Source organism: Panicum hallii, chromosome 7 (genome assembly GCF_002211085.1).
Source record: "Panicum hallii strain FIL2 chromosome 7, PHallii_v3.1, whole genome shotgun sequence".
NCBI classification, from domain to species: Eukaryota; Viridiplantae; Streptophyta; class Magnoliopsida; order Poales; family Poaceae; genus Panicum; species Panicum hallii.
In genome coordinates this window covers 40550416-40571700 of record NC_038048.1, presented here as the reverse complement: position 1 = coordinate 40571700, position 21285 = coordinate 40550416, and the positions used below count along the sequence as shown (strand labels likewise).

The 21285-nt window shown below is 48.2% G+C and overlaps 3 protein-coding genes across 3 annotated transcripts; 1 reads left to right on the top strand and 2 right to left on the bottom strand.

The window, feature by feature from the left end:
• Positions 1-259: 259 nt before the first annotated feature.
• Positions 260-3640, bottom strand: LOC112898848 (hsp70-Hsp90 organizing protein-like). The gene is made up of 7 exons (XM_025967149.1): positions 2492-3640; positions 1708-1996; positions 1498-1583; positions 1026-1249; positions 869-935; positions 685-744; positions 260-588 (listed from the first exon to the last, which is right to left on the bottom strand). The coding sequence occupies exons 1-7, from the start codon at positions 3383-3385 to the stop codon at positions 475-477; spliced, it is 1734 nt and encodes a 577-aa protein (XP_025822934.1). The 5' UTR covers positions 3386-3640; the 3' UTR covers positions 260-474.
• Positions 3641-8570: 4930 nt separating this feature from the next.
• On the top strand, positions 8571-13245 carry LOC112899492 (vacuolar-processing enzyme beta-isozyme 1-like). Its single transcript, XM_025967988.1, has 9 exons — positions 8571-9001; positions 9603-9767; positions 9919-10075; positions 10155-10240; positions 10335-10534; positions 11191-11239; positions 11342-11548; positions 12519-12725; positions 12865-13245. The coding sequence occupies exons 1-9, from the start codon at positions 8789-8791 to the stop codon at positions 13045-13047; spliced, it is 1467 nt and encodes a 488-aa protein (XP_025823773.1). The 5' UTR covers positions 8571-8788; the 3' UTR covers positions 13048-13245.
• Positions 13246-13320: 75 nt separating this feature from the next.
• Positions 13321-16153, bottom strand: LOC112899493 (cysteine-rich repeat secretory protein 15-like). Its single transcript, XM_025967989.1, has 2 exons — positions 15044-16153; positions 13321-13615 (listed from the first exon to the last, which is right to left on the bottom strand). Exons 1-2 carry the CDS (start codon positions 15774-15776, stop codon positions 13509-13511), a joined length of 840 nt encoding a protein of 279 aa, XP_025823774.1. The 5' UTR covers positions 15777-16153; the 3' UTR covers positions 13321-13508.
• Positions 16154-21285: the final 5132 nt, after the last annotated feature.

Genomic DNA, 21285 nt, shown 5'->3' with positions numbered 1-21285 from the left:
CAGCAGCATTGCCTCATAGACCAGTAAAGAAAATTTGAAAGGGTAAAGTACAATATGTCTAACACTATTTTCTTGATGACGGTATTCTTCTCCTTCATAGCGTCACGCTTGCTTCGAAGCTGCATCGAGTTCAGGCTGCAAGCGCAGAGCCGAGTCGATGCGGGCGTGGCAGCTGCTGTTTAAGTGCTGATCCGTCGTTGAGACCGGGTGGTGCACGTCGAGGGAAAGGGAACGTTGCCGCTGCGGCAGTTGACAGGACGCTACCATATGCTCGAATGCGAGAGATGGAACTCTCCACACTTTCACAGGCATTCCCAAAAAAACGACACAAATCTGGAACATGTCTAGTGGAAAATCACATGGAACACCGCCATGACCAAGCTATGCTTACACAACCCGATCCAGTGGCCAAAATGAGATCACGGTATTTTCAGCAAAGGTCTCAACTCTGAATCCAGACCTTGCAGCCACAGACTACTTCATCTGAACTATCCCTGCGCTTACGAGCTTCTGGATCTTCTGCATCACTCCGGGGTTCTTGAGGTGCGCTTGGGCAGCCTGTGGGTTCTCCTGTAAATCGGCCAACACCTGCAGGGCACGCTCCACATAATCAGATCTCCAGCAGACTTATCTACCTACTCCACATAAGTACATTTCAAATCAAATGCAGACGTCTGTTGTTACCTGCCGCATGATCGGATCAGTCAGGATGTTCTGGATTTCAGGGTCTTGCATAGCTTTATTCTGCATTAAGGAACAAAACGGGGGGACCGTTAACCATTGTGTTCTTGCAGTAGTAGTGGATGGAGCAAATGACGTGCTCCACAGTGACTGAACCGAAGCTTTTTCAGACGAAGAATCAATTTACCTGTCTCTCTTTCATTTCCTCCTCGCTGAGTTCACCTCTGCTTGCCTTGTTGATCTGTTCAACACACCTGAACCAAGAAGATAGCAACGATTAGTATTGCTGCTTAGTGTAAACCAACGTCTGAAGATGGTCATGATCTCTTCCAGTAGCATTATACCTCCTTACACCATCAAGCAATTCCTGGTTCTTTGGATCATGCTTTAGGCCAGCTTGGTAAGTCTCCAGCGCTTTGTCATATTCCTTCATGAAAAATTGGATAGCACCTTTTCTTGTGTATCCTTTGGAGAATGTAGGATCTAGCTCTATGCACTTCTCAGCATCTTTTAGACCTTCAGGAAGGGCTCCCAGCTTGGTGTAACAAGCAGCCCTGTTGCTGTATACCTGAAACATAGCCCATAAGGATAGAAGCTTAGAAAATGCCAATGCATCAATCAGATGACATAAAAATGGCAGAAAGTAGTTAGACCTAAACTGTGTGCACTAGCACTACTAAACCCTTAAATTATGGAGTTCAATATGTTACACAAATTCATTTCCAGATTATCCATTTCCCAACAGATGTTAGGATTTGCATGAACTAGGCTTCCACAAATATTTTGTTGAACTAAACTGGAATACGAAGAAATTACCTTCGGGTCCTTTGGGTTTCTCCTGAGAGCTTCAGTGTAATGCTTCACTGCTTCTGGATATTTCTGCTGCTTGAAGAACTCATTACCTGCACAAGAGTTAAAAAGATATGGTTCATCATCAGCATCGCCTATTAAAGCAGGAAAAAAACTGCATGAATAATGAACACCGATAACAAATAGAATGCCTGTGGCAGTGCCACATTGGCATACCTTTCTCTCTTTCCTCATCAGAAATTTTTGGATCGTAGTATTCTTGTTGCTCCAGCTCCTTCTTTGCTCGTTCAGCATCATTCAGTTTCTTCAGGGTATCTGGGTTTCGGTGCTCAGTTAACGCCTTCTGGAAAGTCTCAATGGCAACATCGTAGTCTTTGGATGTCTTGGCAAGTTTAGCAAGAGCGGTTCCTTTTCTGGTCAGTGCCCTCGAGATCATCTTGAAATCAGCATGTAGTTCCCTTCCCCTTTCAACAGCCTTATCACAATCCTTGATGCACTCATCATACTAGAAATGAAAGACAAAATATTAGTTTCGGAGGACACTAGAATCATCTGAATCATATAATGCAATGCAGGGTTGAGAAAATCATAAAACGAGATATCATTGAATTGTAAATTGGCTCAGAAACAGGACATGCCCAAGTTATATCACAATCACAAATAGCCTTGGGCATTGCTGTCAAAGCATATACCAGTGACAGGAGCGCGAATTCTGGCTTGACCAACTCATCAAACTCTAAAGTGGTCCCTATCATATTAACTCCTAAAAAACATAAGACTCGAGTTCTCAAACAAAATGTGGAATTGCTTTTGACTGTGTTACTCCAACAGAGCAGACAATACTTAACCAATTTCATATCTAAAAGCTGTTTGCAGGATGCGGTGAAAAGGTCTCATTAGCTGATCATTTCACAGATACTATACCAAAATCGTACTTTTCTTAACTAGGACAATAATCTACGAGCAATTTGCCATTAAAGTAAAACGTAAAGGGCGATACCTTTCCCATCTCAAGATAAACAGCAGCGCGGTTGGTGATGTAGGAGATGTCCTCGTCGTCAAGCTCCATGGCCTTTGTGTAGTGCTGGATCGCAGTATCGAAATCCTTCTTTTTGTACGCGGCGTTGCCCGCTTCCTTCTCCTTCTGCGCCGCCGCCTTCCTCTCCTTCCGCTCCTTCTCCTCCTCTGTCACCTCCATGGGCTCGGGCTCAGGTTCCGGCTCTGGCTCCCTTGCCTTTGCCTCCGGCTGCTGCTTTGGCGTCTGAGGGGCCGGTTGCGCTGCCGCCGGCTGAGACGCCCCATTGCTCTGGGGCTGGAGCTTGATGTTGAGCATGAGGGTGAGCACCTGCACCATGCGGGGATCGGAGAGGTAGGTGTTGAGGCTGCCGGGGTTCCGCTGCACCTCCCGCAGCATCTGCACGAAGTCCGGCTGATCGAGGTAGGCGCGCGTGGTGGGGTCGGCGGCGATCTTGGTCCACAGCTCGGGGCCCTGGAACACCTTGCCGAAGGCGTCCGCGCCGGAACCCCCCGGGCGCCGCGTCTCCGCCGCATGGCGCGCCTGGGCGAGGCCGGACTTGAGGGCCTCGTTGGAGGGCTCGAGCGCGAGCCCCCTGTCGTACGACTCGACGGCCCTGGGCGCATCGCCGAGCCCCAGGTGCGCGGCGCCGAGGCGGGAGTAGCCCTTGGCCCAGTCGGGCCTGAGCGCGACGGTTCGCTCCGCGTCGGCCAGCGCCTCGGAGTAGCGCCCGAGCGAAGCGTACGCCGCCGAGCGGTTGGAGTAGAGGACGTGGTTGTCGGGTGCGAGCGCGATGGCGTCGCCGAAGTGCCGGGCCGCCTCCTCGAAGCGGCCGGCCGCGAACGCCGCGTTGCCCTTCGCCTTCGCCTCGTCGGCCATCGCGGCGGCGGGTGCTGATCTGGCGTGCGATCGGGGAGGTGGAACGATCGAGAGCGTCGGTTCCGGATCGGTTGGCGTGCGCCTCTCGGTCCTTTTGGTGGGATCGTCGAGGAGTGGGGGCGAGTAAAATATGACGGGAGAGGAGGCGCGGGTTCTAGCCCCGTCCGGTCCTCAGCGATTCTGGAAGGTTCCGGAGGCCGGGAGAAAACGGGAAGTCGCGAGACCGATCACCATCGATGGTAGTATCAATTATGGCAGGTAGCCTTGCCTCTATCTAGGATGGTAAAAAATTTTAAAATTTAATTTAAATAATCTAAGAACCGTAATAAAAAGATAGAACTCATATCTTATATAATTTTAAGCTAAAATATATAAGTAATTTTGGATGATAAAGACTACTAGAATCATCATTCCTTACCACTGCCTTCCGATTCCGTTCCAACTTCATACTTGAATAGCTAAACCGGAACAGTATAAATATCACCCGCGGTAGATCGTGACCATTCTTTTCTCCATTTTCACTACCTCACAGTGTTCCTCTACTCATGGAAAAGGTGGAGCGTGTCCCATTCGATAAGAGCTAAAGAGTTTTCCTTTTTATTTTGAAAGACGATAAAGAGCTAAAGACTGAGTTGGCGGGTAAATTGCTATTGTCAATTCAAGCTGATTTGAAAGATGCCTTTAAACTAAATCGGGGGATAAGTGATAGTATGCCATTCAATCCAGGCCGCAATCTTCCTCTTGCTTCTTCTCTTCTCCCCGATTCTTCGTTTGCCTCTTTTTTTTTTTGAAACGCTTCATTTGCCTCTTTGCGTATGCATTTGTGCGGTGTTCTCCTTCATCAATGCAATTTAGGTAGAAGCTCCCCTCCTGACTTCAAAATAATAATAATAATAAATCCACGCAGCGATCTATAATCTGTCGCTCAACAAATCACCAATGAGGTCTCACGATGAAAATGGGTCGGCATTGGTTGATCCAAACACTAACCCACAGTACCCAACAAATATTTATTGAATTTTGGGTTGATCCAGTCCAGACCTCCGCTGGGTATTGGTATTTTGGGTCAACCCACAGAAACATCATCAAATCATCAAGCAGTGTACGCTGCCATAGCAATCGTTGAAGAGCCAACCTGCTTCTCGTTCTCCGGCTCAAGGCCCTGTTTGGCGCAGCTTACGGGGGTGCTTCTGAACAATTTTAAGTTGTGGGGTGGCCAACGGTCCGCTTCTGGTCCAGCTTCCCGCAGAAGCGATTGTGGACGGACCGAGAAAACGTGCGTCCTCCAGCAGCCGGACCGGACCAGCTTCAGCGCAGCTTATCCTCTCCACCCGTCTCTTCCCCGATCCCCAATCCTTCCCCCGCCGGCGCCCCCCGCGCCGCCCCCCGCGGCGCCGCCCAGCGCCGCCCCCGCCGGCCCCCGCGACGCCCCCACGCGCCGGCCCCCGCAGCCTCACTAATTCCCTTCTCCCCCACTTGTCCCCCTGAGAATCGACCTCCATGGCCAGAGATTGAAGATCCCGACCATCAGACCGCCATTGCCGGACCCTTCCACCCCTCACCGTCGAAGTCCCACCTCCGGCTATCGTTCTCGTCATCCAACCACAAAAATCGATTTCTGGTGAGCCTCCGATGCTCATGCTCTCGTTATTTTGCGACGTTCACCGTCGGTTTCCCCGGAACGCGGCCATGCCGCTCGTCCGCGCCGCCGTGGGCGCCGCTGCTCGTCGCCGGCCATCACCGGCCAGTCTTTTGGCCGTCACGGGCGACGTTGCAGGTGTCCCCGGCTGCAGCAAAGCTGATGGTGCCGAACCTCACCACCGGTTGGCCTCGCCGTCGCCGGGAACGGCCTGTCATGGTCCGGCCATGGCTGGCCATGGCTAACCTTGACTGGTCCCGGTCTGGTTGACTGTGGGCCCAGGTCGTCAGTGACTAAAGGGGTTTCTAGTGGTAGAGTTAGGACTGGTAGAAACAGTAAGGTTATTTATTTCAGTCATTTCTCACTTCAGACAGGATTTCAGCCCATTCAATAAGCAGTCTGCCAAACATTTAACTTCTGTGACCAGCTGCTTCTTTAATAAGCTGCTTCTCTGGTCAGCTAGCCACCAGCTGGCTTCAGAACAAGTTTCAGCTGTGCCAAACAGACCCCAAGTATAGAGAAATAGAGAAATAGCTTCTCTATTGTTAAGGTCCTATTTCTTGCTAAAGTTTAGTTAGCTAAATTTAGCAACTTTAGATCCAAACCAATCCAGCTCAAATGTTGCTAAACTTTAGTTGAATCGAGAGAGGTGGAGTCCAACAGTGGATGCGGCGAGGTCTCCGCATGTTGTGTTGTCGTGGTGGCAACTGCGAGGCAGCCTGCGAGTGGTCTGGATCCGGTGTTTTTCACCCCGTCGGGTGGAGTGTGATATTGCAGTGGCATCGCGGCGAAGGGTCCTGCATGGCAGTGGCCTTCTTGGTGCGGTGGCGTCTGCTTTCTTCGATTCCTATCGACGCATGGTCACGCCTGAGGTTTTAACTTGCGATAGTGCTTCGGCTTTGCTCCCGTTGTCAAGTGGAGTGGTGGTTTTGTTGAGTAGAGTTCGAGTGGAGTTGTGTGTCCGTATTGATGTCCCTATCCAACCGGCGGGTGTCATCTTTATCGTTTGTTGTGCTCAGTATGGACGTTGTTCCTTCATTTTAATATAATCGGCAACTCTCCTTCCTGGTTTGTTTAAAAAAAATAGTTTTAGTCATTGGCCAACCAAGAGTTGCTAAAACTTAATAAAAGTGAGCGAAGTTCAAAATACCCTCATATTTACTCTAGTTGTGTGAGGTGACAATAATAAATGAAGAGTAGCATGGTTATTTAGAAGGGTTTAGCTCAAGGATCCAAACAACCCCGCTAAAATTTAGCAGCCTAAGCTTTAGCAAACTAAAATTTTGTTGACCTAGATCAATTAGCAAAATCATTGGGGAGCAAATCAATCATGGCAGTGCAAAAAACCACACCGCAGGGCAGGAAAGCTCACCTCCCAACGGTGGCCTCGTGGTGCCAGTGCCGGCCTCGCCAGGCAACCCTTTGGCCCGGCTTCCATGGCTGCACGCCTCAGTTCACAGATTGGAGTAGCAGACTAGCAGTAGCACACAGAATCAAACCATTAAACCAGGCAGCTTCTTCTTCATGGCTTCTTCTTCATACACTTGCGGACTTGCGATCACTGGCAACCAGTCGGCGGCTACCTGCATGCCTGCACTCGCAGCACCGGCGCAAGCTCCTTTAACCACTGCATGAGCCCCGCCGTCAAATCCACCGGCGTATTGACCGGGATGTAGAAGAAAACGGCGCTAGGGTGCTATGTTTCACCGATACGCGATACGGGTACGGCGATACGGGTACACCGATACGGCAAATCTCCAAAAACCACGATACGCCGATACGTCAAATATATAAATATAAATTTGAACTTCCACTTGCACTTGAACTAGCCATGCTTTGTAACGTATTATCTACAACGAAATGCAAGACATGAACAGCTGGAGGAGCTTGCTCACCTTGCTGCCTTGCTCCCAGGCTCCCAGCCGCTGGCGCAAGGGGCGGCGGCGCAAGGGATCCACGAGATGAGAGGGGGAGAGAGAGAGACAACAGGTGCTGCGTGAGGTGAGGTCACGAGTGTTTTTACAGCTAGGGTTTAGGATGGGCCGGTTTTGTTGGGCCTCAGTTTCAACTGGGCTTCCAAATGAGAGGTTATACTCAAACGTATCGGATGGACGTATCGCCGAGTATCGGACGCGTATCGCGAATTAAATTATTTATTTTTAAATCGAATTAATCCGATACGCGTATCGAGGCGTATCGGGGCGTATCAGGACGTATCGGAATATCAGGGCGTATCGGATACGGGTACGGCGACCATCCAGGCATATCGGTGATTCCTAGCTAGGGTGTAGAATGAAACAGCGCCGGCGAGGCGGCGAGACGGACGAGTTGACGACGCAGGTAGCGTCGGGGCCTAGGCCGGCTAGGCGACGTAGGACATGCATGGGGATGGTGATTGGGTTACCCGATAATCCAGCAAACTCAATCCCAATTGGAACTAAAATTAAGCGGGCCAATTTATTGGGTATTTACACTACACTTTATAGTTTGGGTATTGGGTCGGTGGGTGCACCCACTAAAACCTGCACAATCAAATTGAGACTTAGCAAATTGTAAATTATTATCCTTTTCATCGGCGACCATGGAAATCTTCCTGTTTATCTTGGAAGTCTTCTTTAAAAAAAAATGATTTCCTTGAGAGGTTTCAAACTTACATTATTTTGGGCCTCCAATGGTGAACTGTTGCCATAGGCATATGTGGGCCTATCACGCTCTACTCTCTTAATTTGGGCCCTTATGCTTGTGTCCTGAGTTGGCAGCAGCTCGGTGTACAATGGCCAGAAGGCAACTGACGGAGTAGTGGGCTGTTGGGCTTTTTTTTTAAGGGACAAACTCCTAATAAACATATTAAGGCCCCAAATAATTTTGATATGTAAATGTCCAAGATGCAAGGGAGAATATTCGAAAAACCGAAACATGCATGCCTCGGCCTACAAGTCCAAATTCCAAACAGGACTGCACACTGCAGCAACCATTTCTCAAAAAAGGTTAGTTCATCATCGATTAAAACAACAACGAGCTCTGCACAGTTTGATCCCACTGCGTGCCGCACACTGAATCCGCGGTCGATCTGACCACGCGTGAAGCAATCGCGTTGCCCTTTCCAGCGCCTTCACCACCTCCGGAGGCAACGTCGAGCAAGCCCTTCCGCAAAAGCGGTGCAAAATCATGCCCGTTCCCTCGAGAAGAGACGGAAACGTTCCACGATTACCCGATTGCAGCGCTTCTCCAAGTCAGAGGTTCAGACTGCCACTTCGCCATCAGGAAGCGTCGGTTTCGCTGCCTTTCCCACCTCTCCCTTTCGTGGCGATACAAAAAAGCTCAGCAGATCGCGCGGTCGCCGTCGGTTCCTCGCTTCAGAAATCTCGTCGGAGTCCGGCAGTTGACGACGACCCGGTGCGCGCAATTTTCTAAGCCGAGAAGCCTCCGAATCTTATCCTGTGCCCACGCGACGGGCCCGTTCCAGTTCCACCAATTCTTCCTTCCAGGCCCTGCTGCAGTGCTGCTCCTGCGCCCGCGCGCGCGCGGAACGCGTGAGCGCGGCGCGGGCCCCGCCGCCCGCGCCGGCGTCGCATTCGCGGCTGCCTCGCGGGCCATGCTGCGCTGCTGCTGCTGCCGACACGACACGTCAGTCCGGGTAGTTCTTTTTAAAAGGCGCCCCCCGGGTCCCAGCGTCGCCGTCACAGCTCCTGCTCTTGCACCTACTCGCCTCGCTCTATCTCGGTCTCTCGCGCCGCACCCCCCCCCCCCCCGAGCGATCGGCGATGGCAGCAGCGGCGTGGCTGTGTGGGTTCGTCTCGCTCCTGGCGGTGGCCGCCGCGGTGGCGGATGGGGAGTGGGAGCCGCTGATACGGATGCCGACGGAGGACGGGGGTGACGCTGCTGCTGCTGCTGCTCCGGCGGCGGAGGATGAGGTGGGGACGAGGTGGGCCGTGCTCGTGGCGGGATCCTCCGGCTACGGGAACTACCGGCACCAGGTGAGCCCGCGGCGGCCTTATCAGTAGTGCTGTGATTTGTGCGAAGTTGGGACTTGGGAGGGCGAGGGGGCGGGTAAAGGGTAGAGCGCCAGAGACGAGAGTGTGGGTTACGTTTTGGGGACTGGGGACTAAAGTTTCAAGCATTCGATCGACTTCCCCAACACCCGCGTAGCGCTGTGACTTTCTAATCGATTGGAAGCGTTTGGAGTTCCGCTGCTTCGAATTTATTGGATATTGTAAACTGATCTGCACTTGCGGTCTCTGTCTGAGTTCGAAATTGACTGTGTGGGGACTATTTGCCTGTAAAATTTAGGTATGAAGGACCAGATTATCCAATCAATAGTTGCTTTGCTTTGCTTGAAGTGTACATACATGATTCGGCTCAGCTGTTTCATGTGGTTGCTGTCTGGTGGATAATTTTAGGTGAGAAGAGACATGGTTCGTTGGTGACAGAAATTTTGTTCGGCTGAATATCGACTAGCAATGTGGGGGCTATTTGGGATTTATTTTTTTAGAATATACGGCTAATGATTGAATGCCACGCAGTATAAAATTATTGTGAGTGCTTACTTATAATAGTGGTACGCATGATGCTTGGCAGGCCGATGTATGCCATGCATACCAGATTCTGCGGAAGGGAGGAGTGGAGGAGGAGAACATTGTGGTGTTCATGTACGATGATATTGCCCATAACATTCTGAACCCAAGGCCTGGGATTATCATTAACCACCCTAAAGGTGAAAATGTATATACTGGTGTTCCAAAGGTAATAATTGGTTGTTTCTCTTCAATTTTAGTTCCACACAAGATCTTGAGTAATTTACTATCGGAGTCAAAAGATAATTGTGCTTTGCGAGCATGTATGGATTTACAGTTCTTACTGCTCATTCATTGTGCGACTACACATGCATTTGCAGGACTATACAGGTGATCAGGTCACTACTGAAAATTTCTTTGCTGTGCTCTTGGGCAATAAAAGTGCAATTACTGGAGGGAGTAAGAAGGTTATAGACAGTAAACCAAATGACCACATATTTATCTATTACTCAGATCATGGGGGTCCTGGAGTTCTTGGTATGTGTTTGGACTTAATGCATAAGAGATGCTGTTTAGTCAATTTTCTGTGTGCTTACTTAACTGGTCAAACTTATAGGTATGCCAAACTTGCCATATCTCTATGCTGGTGACTTCATCAACGTTTTAAAAAAGAAGCATGCTTCCAATAGCTACTCGAAAATGGTATAGATTCTTCATTTTTTTTTCCTTTCAAAAAAAGTTTCGTTCTGGAATTCATACACCTAGATTGAAACGAAAATTCCATGTTATTTTTCAGGTTATATATGTTGAAGCATGCGAAAGTGGCAGTATCTTTGAGGGATTAATGCCACAAGACCTAAATATTTATGTCACAACTGCCGCAAATCCAGTTGAAAATAGTTGGGGAACATACTGCCCTGGGATGGACCCATCACCCCCTCCTGAGTACATTACCTGTTTAGGTGATCTGTACAGTGTTTCTTGGATGGAAGATAGGTAACATCATACACCATAAGACTCATTTGAAATCCATTGATGTACGGCATTTATATTGTATTAGATCAAAATAAGTTCCATATGGAGACTACATATTTGATATGTTGTTTTTGTTGCTCTTTTCAATTATGTAGTGTGATACAATTCCAGTTACATTAGGTGTTTTTAAGCTCGAACTATTGTGTTATTGCCCAAAATGAAACTGCCTTTTATCTTTCTTGTTCATTCTATGCAGCTGAACTTTGCATCAGCTCTGTTATTTGGAACCTTTTCATTAATTCTTTTCTAGTACACAACATGCCTTGTTCTCATATCATGTTAAAGAAATGCCAGTACATTTTACATATGATGGTAGGTGTTAATTAGTACAATAATCATCTGCTTTACTAGCTTAAAAGGTATTTGCACAACACAATGCTCGATTGTAGTGGTAATAGCTAATACATGGAAAAAAACTCCAGATGATTAAAAAAGACGGGGAAGTATCGTTTGTCGAGCAGCCAGGGGTCTGTTGAGTGTTGACAAGCAAAGGCATATTGCTTTGTGCTTAACATTTTTGGTCGATACAACCAGAATATACAAGCTTACTATAGCAATTATTATGACTGTTACCTACTAGGCCTGCTGTTTTGTACTGATCTGATTCTAATTGGCAGTCAAACCCACAATCTAATGAAGGAAACCATCAAGGATCAGTATGAAGTGGTAAATCTTGAGCACACTTCCATATTGGTTACAGCTAACCATACTGCTTTCTTAGGAAGGTGGAAGAGAGAACTTCAGAAAATCATATAATTTGTTGTACAGGTGAAAACAAGAACCTCTAACTCGAATAAGTACAAAGAGGGTTCTCATGTCATGGAGTATGGTGACAAGACCTTCAAGAATGAGAAGCTTTTCCTTTATCAAGGTTTTGATCCTGCTAATGCCAACATTGCAAACACGCTGCTTTGGCCAGGCCCAAAGGGTGCAGTCAATCAGAGAGATGCTGATCTTCTCTTCATGTGGAAGAGGGTAAATTCTAGCTATTCTTTCAGTCTCCCCATCACCCTTTAACTGATCCTCTAAAAGAAGAACTCAAATGATATATAGTTGCTGATTGAAAGGAACAAAATGGATGCTGTTCTGAGTAATATCATGACAAGCGGAACTATTGGTTGTTTGTTGTTTTTCATTCCTGACCTCTACTTTGTTGAGCTAAAACATGATATGTTGTTGTGCCAGATGCATAAACCGTTTTGTAGATGAAATATTTCATTTTAGACGATTAGTTATTTGTTGTTGGAAATTATGCTGCATTATTTGACATAGATAGCATCATAACATTATGTTGTTATAATAATATATATATTTTCTTCTAGCTTTATGTGCGTTATGCCAATTTCAATGGATAGAGTTGTTTATTTTCTTTTACATGGCTGTTTTCAAGACATGGTTTTATCACAAGAGATCATATTTTTTGTGTTGAAGGCAATAAGGATCATGGCTTTAGTTTTTACAACCATTTTAAATTGTTTTATTGCCACGTGCAAATTCATAAGTCCTTAAAAGTGTTTATTTGGTAAAACAGCATAGGCGCTATCAGCTGACACATTTATACCTCTGCTTTAGAGAATTTTAGAGAATAATTGACAGGACAGTTCAGGGAAGGGGTTTTGCTTCTCCTATCTCTGACTAAAAGCTGTTCTGCTGTTTCCTCCAACTTACCTATTACCAATCAAAGTTGGAACTATTTCGCTTGTTTGGAGTGGCTTAACTGTCACGTAGACGGGCTTCTTACTTCTTATAGAATGTAGGAGGAAGAACTAACTTCTTAATACAATTGTGCTCTTGTTGAGAAGGTACTGCACTTGAGAGTGTTAGAGCTTGTACACTTATTATTCCCATGTCAAGCTCTCTTCTCTAAGTCAAGCCCAAGTTTTGCGAATCACTTGTAGCAGCCTCCTATTGTCCTTGTTTGCTAATATTCACTTCTTGCTTTCAGTACGAGCAGTTAAACGGGGGATCTGAAGAGAAGCTGATGGCTCTCAGAGAGATTAAAGAAACTGTTCAACACAGGAAGCATCTTGACAGCAGCATCGATTTCATTGGGAGACTTATCTTTGGATTTGAGAATGGGCCTAAAATGCTTGAGGCCGTTAGAGCCTCTGGTGAACCATTAGTTGATGACTGGGATTGTTTGAAGAGGATGGTGAGTACACTGCTCTCTCTTATTCGGCTCTGGCATAAGGCATGCATGAAATTCCCTTTCTCCAATATCTCTGCTGCTTGCGCATTCGCATTCAGTTTCTGTCCTGTTGAACTTATTTCATCTTGATTGCTATTGCCAGGTGAGGATTTTCGAATCCCAGTGCGGCTCGCTCACTCAGTACGGCATGAAGTCAATGAGAGCGTTTGCGAACATTTGCAACAGCGGTATATCCGAGGCAAAGATGAGGGAGTCGAGCATCAGCGCTTGCGGCGGTTACAACCCGGCGAGGTGGAGCCCATTGGCTCAGGGACACAGCGCCTGATGAGATGCAGCCTGTAGCAAAGGTCCCGAGGTCTACCCTGTGCGAACTCGCGTAATCTGGGGGCTGTAAAGCGAAAACCGCTCAGGATGTGCGTTGGTTAATCAGCTGTATATATCGTGTACCGTGCGTTCGTACCTGTGTGAACTGATACCATTCAAGTCTGATCTGCAGCCAACTGCCGACATGATTATGACCTGATGCGAATGTTGTTGCGAAAAATGATTGCTAAGTATGCCATGATCAGTGGACCAAAAATGATGACCCAAATCAAGATAGTGCTCATCCGATAGTCCACATCTATTGCTAACAAAATGAGATTACATGCGCTTTCTGAAGCTTTTTGCAGGCTATGCTAGTGGGTCCATCTCTTTTCTGAGCCCTTGGTTCTCCATGCCATCGGACCCTGAGTACAGACTCAGGGGCACAGGTGGTACACGACGCTTTGCGAGCACAGAAGATGCTTAGTTACATGTTTTCCTAAGGAAAGAGACGAAGACCACGAAGAGTGCCAGCCCCGCCAAGATGCCGACGACGATGGCCAGCGTCCTCCCGACATCGTCCTGCGAATCTGTGGCCATAGGAGGACATCGGAGCATCAGATGATCGATTCGAGTGCGCGCAGGATTAGAAGAGCATATTCAAAGCCGCGCACTCGCCCGAGAGTGCTCCCTGCCTTTGTTGGTTTATCTATCGGGAATATATTCATCGGCGTGGATGGGGAGCGGTTTGGCTTTGGCTGCCGCCGTCAAGCCCCGATCCCACAATGTGCGTGCCTATCGCCGCCGCGCAGCCCTAAACCCGACTGATCGATATGCTTGGGCACTAGGAGTAGGGGTTTTTGTTTTAGTGGCCGTCAGTGGACCAGGACAAACCTTTCAAGTTTCGGTCGGTATGTACGGCAAAAGAAAAAGAATTCGACGGCATAGCATACTCAAAGTTCCTTTCTTTTGTTACTGTCGCTTCGACCAAAGCTTGCATCTGCCTGATTATACTGGGTCCAACTACTACTAGAAGCCTAGCATACGGCCCACTAGAAAGTTCAAGATGATTGGCATAGCAAAACCCATGATGTATTGGACGAGCTCAGCTACTACTGATTTGACCTGATAGGCTGAAAACAGAGCGTGGTCTCTGATGTTTATGGGTTGTTAACTTGTTATGTTGCGCGCGGCGCGGTTGCCGTCTGCAGTCAAGTGATTGGTATCTTGTCTCTTTCTCTTTTGCTAATCTACTAGCCACGCCTGCTTGATCTACTGGGCAGCTAAAATTTTCAAATTACAGGCGTCTGATCCAACGCAATTGAAAATTTTGCGTCACACGGAGTGAACTTTCCCGCGATTTTTTTTGAAAGTAACTTTCCTGCGAAACTTAGCTTTGGGAAGTTACTAAGGACCTGTTCGTTTCCTACCCTCTAAATTTTAGACCCATCACATCAAAGAGAATCTTGTCATTTAGAAGTATTAAATAAAGTCTAATTACAAAACTTTTTGCACAGATGGGTGCTAATTCGCGAGACAAATTTAATGAGCCTAATTAATCCATAATTTGCCACAGTGATGCTACAGTAATCATCCGCTAATCATGGATTAATATACCTCATTAGATTCGTCTCGCGAATTAGCCTTAGAGTTCTGCAATTAGTTTTGTAGTTAGACTTTATTTAATACTTCTAAATGATAAGATTCTCTTTGATGTGACCCCTCTAAACTTTAGATCTCAGAAAACGAACGCACCCAGCCTCGCTCGGACATTCTACTGACATGCCCCATATGGAGAAAAGGGCTGTCCGAGGACATATTCTGCCACATCTCCTTCTTAACTTTTGGGAGGTTTACCCATCGCCAACTGGAATCAATTCGTACAGCAACTCGTGCTAAGAACGCGCAACCACAGTGGAATAGGAGTAGAACCGAATAATCCGGATTTTTTTTAATCGTCCGATGGAAAGAAAGGCTGAAACGCGAAGGGCGAGAACTGCACGTGCACGTTCGCGTACCTTGTGCCGGGCGGAAGTAGTAGCCGTCGGCCCAGTACCTGACGTAGCACTGCGCCAGGTACACGTCGGCGGCCAGCGCGGTGCCGCAGGTGCCCTTGAGCTGCCCGACCGCCTGCGCCAGGCACGCCGTGCAGTCGGCCGCCGCGAGGTCGCCCAGGCACTGCGCCACGCCCCGCACGCTGCCGGAGCTGGCCACCTTGTAGCCGCCGGCGCCCTGCTGCAGGTCCCCGAGCACGGCGTCCCGGCTCCCGAGGAAGCCGCCGTCGCTGCTGGTGCTGGTGCTGCACTTGCGGTACACCATGGCGGTGTCGGGCGCGCCCACGAAGTTGCTGCCGTCGTACCGCACGTAGCACCCTTCCAGCTGCAGCGACGCCGCGGACGCCGCGGGGCAGACCTGGCCCAGCTGCCCCACCGCGTCCCGCACGCACGCCGCGCAGTCGCCGCCGTCCAGGTCGCCGCGGCACTGGTAGAGCCCGTACGCCGCGGCGCCGCCCGTGCCGTTGGCGCCCGCCGTGAAGGTGCTGTACCCAGCGTTGGGCGCCGCGTTGGCGAAGGAGGTGAGGAGCGACTCCAGGCTGGCCTCGAACGGGGTGCCCGGCTGGTACTTGGACGGCGAGCACCCGGCGTAGATGAACGTGCCGGTGCCCGCCTCGGCGACCCCCGCCGCGCACACCAGCCCCGCGACGACGGCAGCGAGGACGGCGCCGGCGGCGCGGAAGGGCCGATGCATCATGGCTGGTGAGACGGAACCGCGCGCGTTGTTGCCGTGCGTTGCCGGGCCGTGTGAATGGCGTGGGTGGTGGCTTCGATGGCTGGCTGGGACAGCGGCGATCGCCCGGTGCTTTTCCGAGTCCTTGTCTGGGCAGTGAGGAGAAAGGTGGTGGGGAGCTTACACGGAATAAATGCGCGTTTCCGTTTGAGGATTTGTGGTGCGCGCGGCCTCTCTAGAAAATCTTTATACGCCGGGCTCGCCCGTCCATGAGCAGGAGGCATCAGGCGAGGCTGCGCGAGGCGTAAGCACAGGGGAGCGGTCAGTCGTCCTGTCGTCCCTCCTGCCTCCACCAGCTGGTGATAGGATGCACAGCATGGGTAGTGGCGTGGCGAGAGCGCGACTGCTTTCGCGCGGTACGATCTGAAGATAAACCATCTTGACGGGTGCGTCGAGTTCGCGTGCCCTCGGAATGGCCGGTTTGCTCATCGGTTCGCGGCGATCGCGACACCCTTTTTTTTCGCGTGATCTGGCGACCTGTGTCCGCGCACCTGACGACCGGTTCTTGGCCGGCGACGCGGGGTCGGGGCCATCGTCACTTGTCCGGGTGCGATCGCTTCCATTCCATGACTGACAACAGTATCATTCTCGCATCAGATGGGAATGGAATGATGGATGAATGCAGGCACGCGTGATCTTGGGCGGTGTAGAAGCGTCCAGAGGCAGAGCACGAAGCGCGTCGCCACTTGCTGCTGATGAAACCTTGCAAGGTGCTAGTGTTGTTGGGTTCGCTTTGCTAGATTCCTCGCGATAAGGGATGATGAGCGCGTAAAAGCTACTAGGTCGCAAGTCGCGACACGCTAACGCGCGGGGGATTCGGGCGCGCAGCAGCTAAGCTAAGCTACGGAACGAGTCGAGACCGGACTGGGCTCTCGCAACAGACGGGCAGAGAGACAGCGACGGCGCTCATCCGGTCGTCCCCGCCTTTTCAGCGCGTTTGATTGTCCCCGAACGTTCCAACAGTAGCGCCCCGGGTGGCCGGGCTCCACCCTGGAACGCGCAGCCCGGCATGCGCCACGGCCAGGGGCCCCGGCATGGCCGTGCGTGCGCCTGAGAACACGCGAGCCCTCCCGGGCCCCCGTCTTGGCGCTGCCGCGTCGCCGTGCGTCGTCGCGTCGATTTCATTGGCGGCAGGCAAGGCATGGCGGACCGAGATGCGCCAGGTGCAAGCGCAACGCGGGCACGGGCGCGCGGCCGAGATGCGGCGCCGAGCGGTTCCGTCCACCGGCCGGCATGTGTTCCCGGCGACTTCAGCCATCCTAGGGAGAGGACGACTCAGTGGAGGGGCCTCTGATTCTGAACACTGAACTGTCGCGTTGCGGTTGCCTGCCAGTTGACTTGGCATACGGGCCCAATATGGTTTGGGCCGGGCGGAGGAACGTCCGAGCTGTGCGATTTAAGCCCACCTTGTCTTTGCACGCGCACGACCGGTACAGGACAAGAGCATGCGTGGTGGACAAGGCTCGGGAATCAATTTGCGTTGAAAATAGTTTGTTACGTTCGATTATTATGACCAGAGTCCAACCCATACATCTTATTTCCTCCGTCTCGGAATATAGCTATATTAAGCGTTCAAAATTTATCCCAAATATAACTATCTTTAGAGTTCTCAACCCAACTTGTGAATATAAACTGATCAAAATACCCCATCACAATCTATATCAAAATACCCCATCACAATCTATCTCCCCACCAGCCATTGCTAGCTTTAATTGCGTGCATGCCTGTTTCTAGCTTGCCAACTCAATCTGGGATCAATACGTGCATGTTTGGCAAGTCAGATCATTTTAGGAAGGTTTGTTGCGTCAGATATGGAGCCATGCATTACGCAATCACACACAAGTAAACTAGCGCATGGTTGCTTGCGCAGCCGTGGTATTTAACCGAGGATAATATGGTCTTTTCACCGGATCCTATAATCTGTCTGTAAAAGGCGAAATAGCCAAATCCATCCATGAACTTTCATGCTCAGCTTATTTTCATCCCTCAACTACGAAAATATTCACTTTAGTCTCCCAACTATCCAGATTGGTCCAATTCTGTCCCTCTGCCGACGTGGCCCACCATGTTGGATCGCCTCGTCGGCACCCAGTCACCTTAGGGTTTCATCTCCAATTGAAAAGATTAATTTACCCTGTCCTCGTTTGTAATAGAGGAGCCGGCCGTATCGTGCCTGACCAGCTCGCCGCCCCCTTTCAAGTAGCATAGGTCGCCGCCCCTCGGCACCCCCTCCCAGCCAGCTCGCCACCCCCTCCCAGGCTGCTCGGTCCCCCCACCCAAGCCGCTCGCTGGCACTCCCAGGGCGCCGCGTAGGTATGAAACCTGCATCATGGAGGACGGACGACGATTGAAGGTGAGTGCAAGTTCTGCTCATGGTAGCTCAATCTGATTTGGGCGCTCTGATTTGTTTTTTGATAGAATTTGATGACCACGAAATGGATGTGTAGGGCGGAATTAACATGGGAGTTGATGAGGTATTGACCGTTCAATTTCATTTCAATGGGGAATTTGTTCTTGATGGGTCACAGATGCAGTATTGCAATGGAGATTTAGGAGTATCACATATAGATAAGGATAAATTATCAATCCCGGAGCTTAATGGCCATCTGTTAGTTCACACCACTTTTCGAAGATCTGTTAGGATGCACTGGTTGCCAATTGGTGTAAAGATAAATAGTGGAATGAGGCTGCTTGTAGATGATAAGTTTTGCATGGATATGCTTGATGAGATAGGATCTACAGGTGTTGTTGACATATACATTGAACTAATTGAGTTGGACATGAGTGTCAATGAAGGTACAGAGACACAATATGGAGATGAGGATGTCTTTGCCTTATTCAAAGATGAGAAAATTATGGATTTGAATGAACAAGAAGGTAACCAAAGCGCTGCACAGGATGTGAACATTATGTATTTGGAGGCTCCTACCACTCATGAGGAGGGCCAGAACGACGAAAAGGGTGACCAACATGCAGATCATGAGGAGGAGGAACAATCTGGAAATAATTTTGATGCCACAAGATTTACAAGTGATGAAGATGAAGAAGTAAGGGAGATAAGAAATAAATACAAAGAGTTTATGTCAGCTGCGAGCAAGAGAGAAGATATTCCATTGGACACCCCAATTTCTTTGGATGTTCCTGGAGTTAGTGATGTGAACAATATTGCTCAAGCCAATGAAGGAGATGGCATTGCATACTTTGATTCAGATCATGATGCATCATATGATGAGGACAGTGATAGTGTTTCTAGGAGAAGGATCTGCAGGTTTCCAATATTTGATAGCCATGCTGAGACTCCACATTTTGTTGTAGACATGTGCTTTAGAGGAAAAGATCAGTTGAAAGATGCAATAGAAAGGTATGCATTGAAGATGAAGGTAAATATCAGATATCCCAAGAATGATAAGCAGAGGCTTAGGGCTATATGCATGTGGAAGGGATGTCCCTAGGTTCTCCATGCTTTATACAACTCAAGGACAGATTGGTTTTAGACTGTGACATATAATCCAATTCATGCATGCTGCCCTGAACTTAGAAATAAAAGGTTATCTAAAAAAGAATATGTGACAATTATGAGAGTGCTATCAAAGCTAATCCAGCATGGAAAGCTAGAGCAATAAAGGAGACAGTACAAGAAGACATGGTGTCGATATGTCAATCACAATGATTAAGAGGGCAAAGGCAAGGGTTGTCAAGAAGATAATGGATTGTCAGACCGGTGAGTACTCAAAGTTGTTTGACTATGCACCGGAGCTAAAGCGAAGTAATCCTGAAACCAGTGTGCATGTTGCTCTAGATCCTGAAGAAAATAACCATTTATTTCAGAGAATGTACATCCGTTTGGATGCATGTCGAAGGGGATTCTTGGATGGATGTCAGAGATTTATTGGGCTTGATGGTTGCTTTCTTAAGGGGCCTATGAAAGGTGAGTTGCTGTCAGCTGTTGGAAGGGATGCCAATAATCAGATTTACCCAATAGCTTGGGCTGTTGTCGAATATGAGAACAAAAATTTATGGGGTTGGTTTCTTGGGCATCTTCAGAAAGATATCTATATTCCTTATGGTGCTGAAGGATGGGTTTTTATAACAGACCAACAAAAGGTATGAAAATTGGATAATAACATTTAGTTTATCTATTAATGCCACTGAGAACATGTATGCCACTGGGAACTTTGGAATTGGATAATAACATTTAGGCTGTGTTTGGTTCAGCTTTCTGAACCTGCTTCTGCTTTCAGAAAGCAGAAGCTGAACCAAAGAGGTTCAAAGAGGTTCAGCTTTTCTGCAGCTGCTTTGAAAAAGCTACTTTCCTGTAGTACAAATTTAAAAGCAGGTTGTACTCTGCTTTTGCAGCTTTTCCGAATTTGTGAAAACTACACACCTACTATTGATCACATATATGCCCTTTCAATTCTTTTTTATATATAAAAAAATAAATTTTTTTCATATATAGGAAAATAAAAATAAAAAAGAATATAAAAAAGTTAACTCCAAATATTTTCATATATATAAAAATAAAGATATAAAGGAAAAATAATTTGGTCATCAAAAAAATATTGTATACTGTCAATTTGCATAAAGACGATATATAATTTTTTCACAGTCGACAGCTTACAGCAGTTTGAACCAAACGACTTTCAGCTTTTTCACAGCAGGCATCTCACAGCAGCTTTTTCACAGCAGACATCTGACAGCAGCTTTTTTACAGCTCACAGCTGAACCAAACACACCCTTAGTTTATCTGTTATTACAGCGGATTTTAAGTGTAGTGAATGAGATGTTTCCATTAGCTGAGCATAGTATGTGTGCACGACACATTTATGCCAACTGGAGGAAAAAACATAGGCTACAAGAATACCAAAAGTGGTTCTGGAAGATTGCGAAGGCTTCAAGTGAGATATTGTTTAATCATTATAAGAACAAACTCGCCAACAAAACTCCTAAAGGATGGCAAGATTTGGAGAAAACAGACCCCATACATTGGTGCCAAGCTTGGTTCAAGGTTGGATCCAATTGCGAGTCTTTTGATAACAACATGAGTGGAATCATTTAATAGTTGGATTATAGAGGCAAGGTTCAAGCCTATCTTGACCATGTTGGATTACATAAGGATCCTTGTGACAAGAAGAATCCAAGAGAATAGGAGCAATAGTGAGAGATGGTTAATGGAAATATGCCCCAACATTATGAGGAAGGTCAGTAAGATTAGGCAGAGGAGCCAGTATTGTCATGTCTTGTGGAATGGTGAAGGTGGTTTTGAAGTGAGAGATAAAAAATGGAGGTTCACAGTAGATCTTAGTAACAGGACATGCTCACGCAGATATTGGCAAGTTTTTAGGTTCCATGTGCATATGCTTGTGCTGCCCTGTTCAAGATGTCTGAAGAATCTAATAACTATATGCACAAGTATTTTTCTCAGAGGCATACAGAAGGACATAACAGCATGTCCTGCAACCTGTAGAGCATGAGT

Excerpts from the sequence above, each read along its gene's own strand:
- LOC112898848 (XM_025967149.1), bottom strand. The coding sequence starts at position 3,385 with ATGGCCGACGAGGCGAAGGCGAAGGGCAACGCGGCGTTCGCGGCCGGC. Across the intron at positions 1,584-1,707 it reads TGATGAGGAAAGAGAGAAAG|GTAATGAGTTCTTCAAGCAG; the intron begins GTATGCCAATGT and ends ACTCTTGTGCAG. Across the intron at positions 745-868 it reads AGGAAATGAAAGAGAGACAG|AATAAAGCTATGCAAGACCC; the intron begins GTAAATTGATTC and ends TCCTTAATGCAG.
- LOC112899492 (XM_025967988.1), top strand. The coding sequence starts at position 8,789 with ATGGCAGCAGCGGCGTGGCTGTGTGGGTTCGTCTCGCTCCTGGCGGTG. Across the intron at positions 11,240-11,341 it reads TCAAGGATCAGTATGAAGTG|GTGAAAACAAGAACCTCTAA; the intron begins GTAAATCTTGAG and ends TTTGTTGTACAG. Across the intron at positions 12,726-12,864 it reads GGGATTGTTTGAAGAGGATG|GTGAGGATTTTCGAATCCCA; the intron begins GTGAGTACACTG and ends TGCTATTGCCAG.
- LOC112899493 (XM_025967989.1), bottom strand. The coding sequence starts at position 15,776 with ATGATGCATCGGCCCTTCCGCGCCGCCGGCGCCGTCCTCGCTGCCGTC. Across the intron at positions 13,616-15,043 it reads CTACTTCCGCCCGGCACAAG|ATTCGCAGGACGATGTCGGG; the intron begins GTACGCGAACGT and ends CTATGGCCACAG.